At 33.7% G+C, this 13,537-nt stretch overlaps 4 protein-coding genes across 4 annotated transcripts; 2 read left to right on the top strand and 2 right to left on the bottom strand.

Annotated features, from left to right (window-relative positions):
* Positions 1-969: 969 nt before the first annotated feature.
* LOC130891518 (uncharacterized) lies at positions 970-3,561 on the bottom strand. Its single transcript, XM_057796328.1, has one exon. The coding sequence runs from the start codon at positions 3,559-3,561 to the stop codon at positions 970-972; it is 2,592 nt and encodes an 863-aa protein (XP_057652311.1).
* A 2,059-nt stretch (positions 3,562-5,620) lies between these two features.
* Positions 5,621-7,801, top strand: LOC130891593 (putative nuclease HARBI1). The gene is made up of 2 exons (XM_057796424.1): positions 5,621-6,225; positions 6,976-7,801. Exons 1-2 carry the CDS (start codon positions 5,812-5,814, stop codon positions 7,699-7,701), a joined length of 1,140 nt encoding a protein of 379 aa, XP_057652407.1. The 5' UTR covers positions 5,621-5,811; the 3' UTR covers positions 7,702-7,801.
* On the bottom strand, positions 6,244-8,860 carry LOC130891594 (uncharacterized). The gene is made up of 4 exons (XM_057796425.1): positions 8,726-8,860; positions 8,052-8,296; positions 7,796-7,928; positions 6,244-6,821 (listed from the first exon to the last, which is right to left on the bottom strand). The coding sequence occupies exons 2-4, from the start codon at positions 8,294-8,296 to the stop codon at positions 6,306-6,308; spliced, it is 894 nt and encodes a 297-aa protein (XP_057652408.1). The 5' UTR covers positions 8,726-8,860; the 3' UTR covers positions 6,244-6,305.
* On the top strand, positions 8,518-11,977 carry LOC130891517 (zinc finger BED domain-containing protein 4-like). Its single transcript, XM_057796327.1, has 6 exons — positions 8,518-8,533; positions 10,317-10,546; positions 10,653-11,043; positions 11,117-11,296; positions 11,341-11,613; positions 11,760-11,977. The coding sequence occupies exons 1-6, from the start codon at positions 8,518-8,520 to the stop codon at positions 11,975-11,977; spliced, it is 1,308 nt and encodes a 435-aa protein (XP_057652310.1).
* The last annotated feature ends 1,560 nt before the right edge of the window (positions 11,978-13,537 follow it).

Below are 13,537 nucleotides of genomic sequence, written 5' to 3'. Positions count from 1 at the left end.
AAATTATTTTGAATTTCGATTTTTTTGATGAAGTTTTGGCTAGCGGTATCTCTTCAGAAATTTATTTGGTATGACCAAAAACATGGAACAAAGTATTTTTGAACATTTTTATTTTTTATCTGGCAATACAATGGATATGAATAGACGCAGTACAGGACTTACCCTAATCCCAGAATGTGGAGCTGGAAAAATGAACTCCAAATCAATCAAATTATATCATCATGGGATCATGGGATCATGGGAATGGAGCTTCTTAATAACGTGGTAATTTTACAGGGATTATAATTTGGGATATTGGTAGGATCTTGTTTTAACCGTCATGGCCCTTTGTGCCACTTCCGTGGATCTATGAGTGCGGATTTGAACTTGCTCTTATGCTCCTAATACGTTTCTCTTTTCCCTTTGTTCGCATGGTAAGTTACCAAGTATATTTGTTAATAGATGTACAACATCGAGAGATAAACAACGAAAGAAGAAAAATATTGCTCACTTCTTTTGCGACCCTAATACTTTATATACGAATGAATTTTTTAATAACTAAAGCATCATCAAAAAATAGAAATAGAAGTACCGACAATTATTATACTAGATTTTTAACATTAGAGAGAGTGTTTAGGTGTCGGTGTTTGTTCTTTTCTTCTTTTATTATAATAATAATGATACACTATTGTATTTCGTAAACGCACAACTTTAATTACTTATATTATCCTTGCATCTCATATATTGATATTGAATTATTATACATTAAACAAATTTTTATAAATTTTACGTCTGCAACTCTTGTGGTGTGTATCTTGAAAGCCCTGGGTTTTTGCTGTCTCTCTTCTGGGCCCTCGTGGTCGCAGCGTTGCCAGGTTTAGCTTCCATATAAAATTTAGAAGTCGTAACATACCCGCGGCCTTAAAAGCACCAGCTTTTAACAGAGTATATAACAGTTACTTAAACTTAAGCACACACGTTTATTTTTTTTTACGGCAAAGGGCACAGTTTGGAAAAATCTCTGATGACAGTTCCATTGTTGGTGAGAATTTCTGAAACTCGCGAGATATTGATACTACCCCGGAATAATTTTGTTACGCGCCCCAATTTCCAGTTAAGAGGTGGAAGTTTGTCATCCTTTATAAGTACCAATATACCTTCTGCCAACTCGCCATGGTTCGTCTTCCATTTAGATCGTTGCTGAAGTTCGGAAATGTATTCCTTATACCATCTCGTCCAGAAGTGTTGCCGAGCATTTTCGATTTTTTGGTATCTGGATAACCTGCTTTCCTTTTCTAAAATCATAACTGGCTCCAGAATTGAAGTTAGTGGACGACCAATGATGAAGTGAGCTGGTGTTAAAGGAGAAGGATCTAGAGGGTTAGTAGATAGCGGGCAAAGAGGACGGGAGTTTAATATGGCCTCTATCTGGCAGAGCAAAGTCGTGAACTCTTCAACAGTAAAGTTAGATTTACCAGAAACACGTTTCAAGTGATATTTCATTGCCTTAACCCCAGCCTCCCATAATCCACCAAAATGTGGAGCTTGGACTGGATTAAAGTTCCAGCGTATGCCTTGATTGTTCATAGAATCACTAATTAAACATTCATTTTGAGTGAGAAAATCATAGAGTGCTTTCAAGTTTCTATTTGCACCAATAAAATTTGTCCCGTGGTCTGAATAAATTTGAGATGGTTTTCCACGTCGACTGATAAAGCGTTTCAGAGCCAAAAGGAAATCTTCAGTTGAAAGACTACTTACAAACTCAAGATGAATGGATTTTGTAGCCAAGCATATGAACAGACAAACATAACCTTTCATGATTTTTGAGCCACGTCCCCTTTTATTAAGTACATGAAAAGGTCCGGCATAATCTGTATCTGTGATTTGAAAGGGGAAACCAGATAAAAATCTACCACTTGGTAAATTTCCCATAATAGGTTGGACTGATTTTGGTTTTAATCTATAACATTGTATACATTTATGAACAATAGATCTAGCTAGGTTGCGAGCGGCAACTGGCCAATACGTTTCTCGTATATTATATAATAATTGTAATGGTTCTGCATGTAATAAGTTTTTATGCTCTTGTTCAAAAAAAAGTTTCGTGAAATGGTGTTTCGACGACAAAATCATTGGATGTTTTTTATTGAATTGAAAATTTGAATTCTGCAAACGACCTCCAACTCTAAGTATACCGCTCGTGTCCATAAACGGGTTTAAAGATAAAAGTTTACTTTTTTTGTCAATTTCATTCACAGCTTTTAAATCATTATACTCCTTATTGAACGAAGATATTTGGGATAGTTTTACAAGCAACTTCAAAGAGTTATCTAATTCTGTTGTTGTAAAAACACCAAACGATCGATTTTCTTTATTACTTGAGCAATTTTTTATAAATCTTAAAATGAAAGCCATGCACCTCCTCAATCGATTCAAATTAGAAAACCTTTCGAATGGAAATTTAAATTCAGACACCGCCACCAAAGTAGTTTTTATTTCTGGAAGGGGAATAGACGTCTTGTTGTCTTTTGGCCAAAGGTCAGGGCTCTCTTGGAGCCAATATGGACCCTGCCACCATATATTTGAATTATTCAAACTACTAGGATAAGAGCCTCTTGATAAACATTCACCCTTCATTTCAACATCAATATGAAATATTAATTTATCTGTTTTACTCATCCACGATATACCTAGGGTTTTTGCAACATCATCTTCGCCAATGACTAGACCTTCCGAAGAATCAGCAAGTTTACCTTCTTTTAGATCATGCATTATGTCCGGAAAGTTTGATCGCCACTTTCGAAGTGGAAAGCAGCCTGATCCAAGAACTTCACATAATTTAAGACAACTTTCTTTTGCAATGTGAATATCATCGAAACCTGTCAAAAGGTCATCGACATAGAAGTCGTGAAGAATAATATTTGAAATAATCGGGAATTCTCTTTCACAAAGTTTACCTAATTCTACTAAACACCTAATAGCTAAAAATGGTGCACTTGTAGTACCATAAGTTACCGTGGAAAGTTCACAGACACTTAGTGCTTTATTTTCGTTATCTCGCCATAGAATTATTTGCATTTTATGCTGATCTTTTGACACCAAGACCAGACGGTACATTTTTTCAATGTCCGCGGTAACAACATATTTATATTGTCTAAAGCGTAATAATATTGACACTAAATAATCTTGAATTACCGGTCCTTTTAGCTGAAGTTCATTAAAAGAAACTCCACTTGTAGATCGCGCCGAGGCGTCAAAAACTGTCCTTAATTTCGTTGTTGCGCTATGCATACGTAGAATTCCATGGTGCGGTAAATAATAGGCCTCCTCAAGATTTACTTCAGATACCTCTCCTATGGTTTGCATATGATTGAGCTTTTCATATTCGAGGATAAAATTCTTGTACATTCTTGAGAATTGGTATTCTTTTGAGAATTTTTGCTCAAGCGATTTGAATCTGCTTTTGGCTAGACCTAAAGATTCACCTAATATTTTTGGACTTGCTTTCAATGGAATCGATACAACAAAACGACCTTGAGTTCTTGTTGTTATGTCGTTAAAATGAGTTTCACAGTCCATTTCCTATTTGGACCAAGGACTGGCAGTTTTAACACTTTCTATTTCAAAGAATTTTGATAACTGGTCTTGGATATATAAATCACCTTCATTTTTAACCCAATTACAAACTATATTATTAGAAATTTGAAAGCCTTGTATTTTACCTGAAACCAACCACCCAAGCTGAGTTTCCTGTAAAACAGGACCATTTGTATTTAACTTCAATTGGTTTGGACATAAAACATTCCAAAAAGTATCAGCACCTATCAGCATCTCGATTGGTCCGGGCTTATGGAAGTTTTTATCAGCCAAATTGATATATTTAGGTATCATTAGCTTTTGCTTATCAATGTAAAATGTAGGCAAGTTTCCAGTTATTTCTGGCAAAATAAAACAAGACAAGTCCGTCATAAAATTTTTATGTTGAAATTTAAATTTTAAACAACATTTATATTTCACATTAGAGACGGCACTGTTCAAACCAGAAACAGCGAAATTTATTGTTTGCTTTGGAATATTTAGTTTTGAGTGAAGAGACTCAGTTATAAAGGGAGACATTGATCCTGAATCTAGAATAGCTCGAACAGGTACGTAAGCACCATAACTGCTTAAAGCATCTACTACTACAGTGGATAACAGAATTTGAAAATGTTCCGAACTTGTAGTTAGGGAAACATTTTCTTGATTTATATTTTGATTTGCTTGATTTTTGTTTTCTATGTGTAAAAGAGTATTGTGTTTACCCTTACATGTTTTACATGAAGCATACAATCTGCATTGGTTGGTTTTGTGGCCACTTCGAAGACAGTTTAAGCATAACTTTAGTCTTTTGGCTTGTTCCATGCGATTTAGCACAGACATTGCCTTGAATTTGTCGCACATAAACACTCTGTGATCGCCACTGCATATGGCACACTTGAAACCTTGAAAAGATGTTTTGTTTTCATGTGAATTATTTTCTGAATCGGCAGAAAGTAAGCCCCTGGTTTTCCCTGACTTGGATCCCTGTTCAAGTTTGTTCAACTCTAATCGCTCTAGCAAGTCTGATCTACTTCTTAAAAATTCATACATATCCTCAAGAGAAGGCAAATCTTTTTTAGACTTGTATTCCTCCCATTTACTAAAAGATCCATCGTCCAAACTTTTGGCCATTAAATTGTAAAATTAGAATATCCCACTGATCTGTGGGAAGTTTAAGACTGTTAAGAGCCCTCAAGTGTTTGGAGACTGTATCTGAGAGATTTCTTAATTTAAAAGATGAGACTTTAATAATTTTTTCTAAACCAAACAATGCATCTAAATGATTGTATATCAATGCTTTTTTATTATCATATCGTTTGCATAACAAATCCCATGCAACCTTATACGTTCCTGCAGAAATTTCAAGAGATTGAATGATCTGACTAGCGCTACCCTCTAGACTAGCCCTTAAATAGTGAAATTTATTTATATCATCAATATCAGGGTTGTCGTTTATTAATGCGGTAAACGTGTCTCGAAACTCAAGCCAGGTATTTGAAGACCCACTAAATGTAGGTAATTTTATGTCTGGCAATTTTACTGCAGGAGAATTACAATTTTTGCTTGAAATACTCGAATTCTTATCGGAATTATGATCACTGTTACTATTATTAGCTGGTTTTAATTGATTCAATAAATGTTTTGCTGACGCAAATCAATCATAACAATTTTGTAAGAACTGCTCTCGTTGAGCTAATTGTTCCATAAACTTGGATTCATCATCTAAAATTTCTGAATACTATTAAACTCATTACTAATATCACTAATCTGACCGATTCTATCTTCTAATTCAATAATAGTTTGTTCTGAAATATTTTCTTCATTCAAAAAACTTTCCTGTAATTTTGTAATTCTATTGCTAAAAACAGAAACTTTTCCTTTAAGAACACCTCGTTTTTTAATTAAGGTTTTAAATAGATCTTCAGCCATTTTAATTTGAAAATGATGCAATAATAATCTTTGTGCGAAATTTAAATTGTTGGCAACAGTGTAATATGAACGCAACAACACCAAGAATTCTAACAAAAAAAACTAAACTGATAATTCGTGTTAAGCAGAGCATACACGGTCAATAAAACTGACAGTAGGTATTGATAAAAGTACTGAAGGTGCCCTTCTTCAGTATTTTCTGTGATTACACGATCATTATTACTGAAAGTATTACTGATGTTCGTTTAATTCACACGGTCATTATTACTGTCAATATTATTCGTCAGTTCCCGCTTTCCATCCTTTAGTAGATAACTTAACATGGATAGAGCCTGTTTGGCAATAGTTATAGCTTCTGCTGTTGTAAAAAAAAGAAAAAAAAGAAGAATATGGGTTAAGGATTGGCTGTTGGAAAGAGACAGGTACACCCATTTAAACCTATTGAATGAAATAGTAGTTAAAAATCCTGCAGATTTCAAAAATTATTTTCGAATGAGTGAAACAACGTTTTTAACTTTATTGGACATGGTTTCACCTCATATTAAAAAGCAAGACACTAATATGAGACAAAGTATCAGTCCAAAAGAGCGACTCGCTGTTACTTTGCGATACCTGGCGACAGGAAGAAATTTTGCTGACCTCAAGTTCTCAGCATTGATTTCCCCAGCAGCAATTAGTTCAATGATAATTGAAACATGTGAAACTCTCATCTATGTGCTTCGAGATTATATCAAGGTAAGTTGAACAAAAAAATTCAATTAGTAAAATATTTTATTAGTATGTATAGGCATTTATACACTTTACAAAATTTTATTTTATTCAGAAAATGTATGATAGTAGTCCTTCAAGTTATTTTTTGATGAAATGCCGTTATCATCGATTGGATCATAATTGTTATTATTGTTTAAAATCATAATTTTTTGGGGGGAAGTGGTGGTGGTAGAAGGGACATGGACTGGACTAGGAAGGGTTCCGTTCAGTATTTGGGAAGGATTTGATGAATGGAGGCAGGAAGATTGCGGCTCGTTGATTTTAACGGAGTTGTGATGCAGATTCCCCATTGTAGCCTCAAATAAAATGTCGTTTATGGCCTTTTCGGCAAGTATTTTTTGGGACGCATCCAAATTTTGCAATTTTGTAGCCCAAACTTTCGCTAAGTTAAGATTGTAATCTCCTTCTTTTTCCTTGGTCAGGTACTCACACGCTAAATTCAGCAAATCTGATTGTTTATTACATTTTTTTTGTTTTTTGGATTTTCTGTTGTAATTTATTGAAGTCGAAGGCTGAGTGATAACATCGTCCTCTGGAATTATGTTTGTAGTTTCTTGAGCCTAAAAAATAAAACAAGAGTTAAAAAATTCCTCGATGTTCATATTTCATGCTTTAAAAATGATTGACATTCTTTGTAACTAATTACAGCAAATTTTTATTACTACTAATAATAACAATCTTATTATTATTTAAAAAATATTTTTTTTTTTACAGCTTCCCTTAACAGAAGAGGAATGGTTATTAACTGCAGCAGAATTCAGCAAGAACTGCCACTTTCCTACTTGTCTCGGAGCTCTTGATGGAAAGCATATCGCCATAAAAAAACCGGCTAATACCTCCTCTCTGTATTATAATTATAAAGGACACTTTAGCATTGTTTTAATGGCATTGGTCAATGCAAATAAGGAATTTATAATGGTGGATGTAGGAGCTAATGGTAGGATCTCCGACGGTGGGGTCCTCTTTTATACAAAATTTTGGGATTTGTTTCTAAAAAAGCAATTGCATATTCCACCTCCCACAAAGTTACCAGGTTCAGAGGATTATTTTCCTTACGTTTTTGTGGCAGATGAGGCCTTTGCTTTGCACTGCAACCTTATGAAACCATACCCTCAAAAAAAATGTACAAAGGAGCAAGATACTTTCAATAAACGACTGTCCACAGCTCGATGTGTAGTCGAAAATGCCTTTGGCATTCTCGCATCAAGATTTGGTGTGTTTCAAAAGCCAATAAATCTTGGTCCTGACAAAGCAACAAAAATTACACTAGCATGCTGCTATCTGCATAATTACTTAAAAAAGGAATCTCTAAACTTTAGTGCACAAAACGAAATTGAAAGCATAGATGTAGGGGCTAGTCTTCGTGAAGAACATAGTAGGAATGCAAGCGACGCAAAATCCACAAGGGATAAATATTGTACATATTTTAATCTTACATAATAATTTGTCATAATACTTTTGCAAATGTTAATTTTTTATTTCAAAAAATTTAATACTGAAATTTATGGTAAAAACCAAACAATCAAAATCATACCTGTTCCTCTTCCTCGTTTTCCACATCAATCGACGAGTGGGTTTCGAATGGCTGCTCGATTTTATCAAGAAATTGAAGAGCATAAAATACCCATGACGACGGAGTGTAAATGTCTTCGGTACCACATCCAGACCTTTAATAACATAATAAATTCATTTCATATTTTCTTTTTTATATAATTATTATAAAAACAACTATACCTAATGCCTAAATAAAATTTTACTAAGAAAATCAAAATGTTGGTATATATTCTCACCTTTTCGAAGATTCAATTTTCTTAAGTTCTTTTCGAAAATTTGATCTTAATGTATTTATTTTTTTCCTGACATCGGAAATTTCCGCGTTAGGTTTTATTTTTTTGTACAAAGGCAATAATTTATTTAAGGCTTCCATCCTTTTATTTTTTTTCATGTAATTTGGATCTGTGGAGCTCCACAATTCGGGCATGGATTCAAAAGTATGAATAAATAATTTAAGATCTTCGTCCATATTATCCTCCATCTGCAAATTATTTAACAAAATGTAAATGAAGTTATGATTAATATTTTCGTTATTAACCCTCCGAGTACCATGGGGTCCTTTTGGGACCCAACACTTTTACGAGAATTTAACTTTCTCTGCTGTATGACCTTTGTAAACTCCGTTTTAAAATATTGTTTCTTCAGAAAATACAAGAAAAAACAAGTTGCACCTTTTATTTATTTTTGGGCATAAGTTAAAAGATGAGTAAACTTGAAGGTAAAATTCATTATTAGCATTCAAAAACATGTGAAAGTACCAAGTTTCAACTTCCTATTCAATAACCCAAGATTTAAAATGGAAAAAAATATTTGGGGTCCAAAAAGGACCCCTGTGGTACTTGACTTTCATGAGGACCGTGGTACCCAGAGGGTTAAATTCACAGTATTTTAAAAATAATCTTGTACTTACTTTGGATGCACGAGTTTTTGCACAATTTAATAACTGAGGAAGATAAATTTATCGTAATTAAACTTAATTTAACTTAATTTAAATAACGTAATTTAACTTAAATTCGTAAGAAAATAAGCAGGCTTCACGTTTTCAGAGAAAATAAACGGCAACTCTACAAAAAGCAAACCAACGTCGAACTCCAAGATTTCATCAATTAGATGGCACGTGTTTTCACAACCTAAACCCGCCTCATTACTGAAGAATGAAGCAAACCCGGCCACACGGTCATTATTACTGTCAGTATCCCCACTACTCGGCGACCAGAACTGAGGAATGAATGGATTGAAGCATCAATCTTCAGTACCCTCTTCAGTACTTCAATACCTCGGATTACACGATCAGTATTACTGACAATATTTTTCGATACTGTCAGTATTATTGACCGTGTATGCTCTGCTTTAGGTATAAAATCGTAAACAAAATATACCGGCGAAAGCGACCCTTTTTTTGTGGATAACTCTACTCTATTCTACACCAATATATTATAAATAAATATGAATTGTGTGCATAAGAATAAATCAATTGTAAATAATATTATGATATGGCGATAGCAATTTATTTTATTTTTATGATTAAATCAACAACTCAAGGCAACGCCAATATAGTATATAAATTAAAATTTCAACTATATATGAAATAATTCAAATTGATATAAGGTTGAATTAACTTTACTCTTCAAACAAAGGCCACATTTGAAAGGATTTCAAAGCAAAATAAAGGAAAAAACTCACTTTTTGTCTGTCGGCTTATCATCGGAATTAGCTGGATATCGTCTCAAGCGGCTCGAAGGACCAAATGTTTAGGTGTCGGTGTTTGTTCTTTTCTTCTTTTATTATAATAATAATGATACACTATTGTATTTCGTAAACGCACAACTTTAATTACTTATATTATCCTTGCATCTCATATATTGATATTGAATTATTATACATTTAACAAATTTTTATAAATTTTACGTCTGCAACTCTTGTGGTGTGTATCTTGAATGCCCTGGGTTTTTGCTGTCTCTCTTCTGGGCCCTCGTGGTCGCAGCGTTGCCAGGTTTAGCTTCCATATAAAATTTAGAAGTCGTAGCAGAGAGCAAATTAGAGATGTTAAAAACCAGTATTTTCTAGTAACAGGTACGTTCCGTTCCAGTTACTAAGTCATACCTGTGACAGATACCTGTTCCAAGAATACCTGTTCCATGAACGATTCGCTCCCGCCTGACTCGTTTCGTATCGTACTTTTCGGACTCGAAACCACAAAAATACTCTTTGTTGGAACAGCGCGCCCCCGTACCATGCGTACGAGAAGTTGCCAGGAGTCTGTAGATTATGAAATATGAAATACTCCCGCGCGTATTTCGATAATCATCGTTTATAGGTGGATTCCCGATTTGGTTCACGTCCAACGGTGGCGAAGTCTCATTAGTTTTGCATTTATGTCTTGAAGCCGTTGAATGTTGAAGCTATCATCAAGTTATATCAGTAGGTAATTGTTGTTATCATTCGAGAAATGAATGTGCAGAATAGGAAGTCAAGTGTTGTGTGGAATTTTTTCTCGGTAGTTCAAAACGAGAAACAGATTGCAATTTGTGATTTATGCAAACAAAAACTTTCGTATAAATCATCTGTTTCAAATTTGAGGAAGCATTTTCAAAGAAAACATCCTACGGTAAAAATTCCTGTATCTTCTAACACTATTAGCAATGTCAATTCAGATAAGACAGAAAATAAAGTACTGGATACAGATCATGAAGATACCGGAATAACTTCTACAAAACGAACGCTGCTACCAGTTAGTTATATATTGCATATTTATGGTATTGGAATATCGAATAATATTCCGAATTTCAATAATATAGTAAATGCATGAGTAGTCAACAATTATTTAAACTTTATAGGGCGAGTCTCTGGTGTCTCTTCAAGATGACGATGGCGTGTCAATAGAGTCAGCAGTGTCAGCACAATCAACTTCCTCTTCTTGTATGGAAACAATTACACGAAGAAAAATAGAACAAACACGGCAAAATAATAAAATTGACAATTACATACCGAGGAAACTTACCGTACCCGTAAAAAGAAAGATTGATAATGAATTTGTCAAATTGTTTTATTTGGATTATCAGCCGTACAGAATAGTCGAAGATAAGGGTTTCAGACTTTTCGTGAAAGCTTTGAATTCAAGTTATGAATTACCTACCAGACAACTAATATCAAAAAGAATGATTCCGAATTTGTATGAAAAGTGTCAAATTAGTTTGAGTGAAATACTAAAAAAAAATAGATCCCTTTGTTTGTCTGACTACTGATTGTTGGACATCATTGAATAATGAGAGTTTTATGGCTATAACTGTGCATTTTATAGATGAAGAGTTTGAGATACATTCGGCACTTTTGAAGTGTGCAGTTTTTTATGAGAGTCATACTATCGAAAACTTAACCAGAGAACTTATCGAAGTTACGAGACATTGGGGATTAGAAAAAAAAGTTATACTAGCTGTATCGGATAATGCATCTAATGTTAAAGGGATGGCACCGGATGGAAGTTTTTAGGTTGTTATGCTCACACTTTGAATCTCGTTGTTCAAGATGCTCTCAAATTACCCACAATAAAACCTATTTTGGATAAACTTAGAACTATAGTGAGTCATTTCAAACGAAGTTCCAAGGCTACTGCTAAATTGAATGAAATCCAGAAAAATTCTGGAATTCAAGTTCCAAAAAAAATACTTCAAGATGTGGTCACCAGATGGAACTCCACATTTTATATGTTCGAGAGATTTATAGATTTGGAAGTTCCACTGCGTTCTACAATTGCTCTACTTGATGCAAATTTACCAAAAATCTCAATGGCAGAATGGGGTATAATGAAAGATATATGCAAAATTCTGCGCCCTTTTGAAAGCGCTACTCGTTCTGTAAGCGGAGAAAACTATATGTCGGCCTCTTTAGTTATAGTAATTACCAACGGTTTACTAGATGTGTGCAATGAATTGTCACGTTTCCAGACTTGTCAGAGATATCGAAGTCTGCTTTGAAAAAATGTGAAACTGGACTTCGAGAACGATTGGGCAATATGGAATACAGCAATACAATGGCTATTTGTACATTTTTGGATCCAAGGTTCAAAACATTTGGTTTTAAAAATGCAGATGCCGTGGAAAGGGTTCGTAAAAATGTTATTAGCGCTTTAGTAGAAATAATAGATTCTAAGGAAAAAAAATAAAATTGATTCCGCGGAATCAAATAATGAAATCAATTCATCCGACGAACCTGTTTCAAAAAAACCGAAAACGAATGAAGAAAAAGTTATTGCTGAATTTTCTATTTGGTCTTCACTTGACAAGATAGCGAGTGGTCATGGTAGCATAAAAAAAAATTCAACTTCAAGGGCTCTAATGGAGTTACAAAGATATATGGAGGATGATCTCTTGGAAAGGAATAAGAATCCCATGCAGTGGTGGAAAGACTGTAGCTATATGTACCCTAATTTGAGTAAGCTGGTGAGGCAAAAATGTTGTGCCTTGGCAACATCGGTGCCATGTGAAAGACTATTTTCCAAAGCTGGAAATTTATTTCATGAAAAACGTACTCGTTTAAGTGCGAAAAAACTACAAAAAATGTTGTTTTTGAATATGAATAGTAAGTTCATGAAGTAATTATGAAATTATTCTTTAAAGGCATTCCCGCAATCATTCAGTTCCTTTTATTTCCAAAGAAGAGTTTTATTGTTTTAAATAACTATTTTTTTAAGAATATATTTTTATTTGTTATGAAGAATATTATTATGACCTGCTGATTGCAGAATGTGGTTGTGATCCTTTAATAAAAAAGTTTATAACAGCTAGTAATTTATATTCAAAATTCAAATCAATGTCAGCTAAATGAAGAAATCCCCAGATGTCCGTATAACTGTTCGATTCCATTCCATTCCGATATCTCCCATATTTCAGCGTACCCTGACACGAACTTATCCGAGCCCCACCGTTCTTACCGCCGGGTCCGGAGCGGATCGACTACGTTAACGTCGTACGCACGCGTTTTCAAATATATACTCGTCTACGCTAGTAATCGAGTACGAGTACGATCCGTACCTGTTACAAGTTGTTCCTAGTCGATACCTGTGACAGGTATTTCGTACCATCTCTAGAGCAAATTGTCTAATAAACGAGAAACCATCCGAAACACTTTTTTCGTGATTTTTTCAGTAAAATAATTTGTAATTTACAGTTTTTTATCAAAACTGGTATTAATGTATGAAATTCCAATATTGATTGGTCGACAAAAGTTTTTCGTTATTGAACATAATATGAAGATAAAATTAATAAAGGATTATGAATACAACAATTTAGGTGAAGAATCGACAAAATATTCTATTTTTTAGGAAAAAGTTTTTCACTTTATTGCATACATTATTCTTTTGGAATGAATATTTCTTAATTTCCGAACCAAATGCAATGAGCGAGATTGGCTTCAAACTCCTATTTCATTGGAAAAATGATATAACAATCTGATAAAATGTTACCACGAACAAACGTCAAGGTTGAATGTACACTCAATAAATTCTCACTTCTATGAATATTAGAGATAATGTGACGAGAAATACATATATATATATATATATATATATATATATATATATATATATATATATATATATATATATGAATAAATTTCTTTAAGTTCCTATTTCTTAGATATATTAATGCATCTAACTGTTCTGGATTTTAGGTCTCTTCTATTTAAAAATTAGTTCTTTTTGATAATTTTAAAAGAAAGATAAATT

Source organism: Diorhabda carinulata, chromosome 3, assembly GCF_026250575.1.
Source record: "Diorhabda carinulata isolate Delta chromosome 3, icDioCari1.1, whole genome shotgun sequence".
Taxonomy (NCBI): domain Eukaryota; kingdom Metazoa; phylum Arthropoda; class Insecta; order Coleoptera; family Chrysomelidae; genus Diorhabda; species Diorhabda carinulata.
The sequence above is the reverse complement of the archived record's forward strand: the minus strand, read 5'-3'. Positions and strand labels throughout refer to the sequence as shown.

What these genes read in the sequence shown, in the direction of transcription:
- LOC130891518 (XM_057796328.1), bottom strand. Translation starts at nt 3,561, where the DNA reads ATGGACTGTGAAACTCATTTTAACGACATAACAACAAGAACTCAAGGT.
- LOC130891593 (XM_057796424.1), top strand. Translation starts at nt 5,812, where the DNA reads ATGGATAGAGCCTGTTTGGCAATAGTTATAGCTTCTGCTGTTGTAAAA. An exon ending in TGCTTCGAGATTATATCAAG is followed by an intron (nt 6,226 to 6,975) that starts GTAAGTTGAACA and finishes TTTTTTTTACAG; the next exon opens with CTTCCCTTAACAGAAGAGGA.
- LOC130891594 (XM_057796425.1), bottom strand. Translation starts at nt 8,296, where the DNA reads ATGGAGGATAATATGGACGAAGATCTTAAATTATTTATTCATACTTTT. An exon ending in AAAATTGAATCTTCGAAAAG is followed by an intron (nt 7,929 to 8,051) that starts GTGAGAATATAT and finishes ATGTTATTAAAG; the next exon opens with GTCTGGATGTGGTACCGAAG. An exon ending in AAAACGAGGAAGAGGAACAG is followed by an intron (nt 6,822 to 7,795) that starts GTATGATTTTGA and finishes TTTATTTTTTAG; the next exon opens with GCTCAAGAAACTACAAACAT.
- LOC130891517 (XM_057796327.1), top strand. An exon ending in AAAAAAAAATAGATCCCTTT is followed by an intron (nt 11,044 to 11,116) that starts GTTTGTCTGACT and finishes TGCATTTTATAG; the next exon opens with ATGAAGAGTTTGAGATACAT. An exon ending in AATCTCAATGGCAGAATGGG is followed by an intron (nt 11,614 to 11,759) that starts GTATAATGAAAG and finishes TCACGTTTCCAG; the next exon opens with ACTTGTCAGAGATATCGAAG.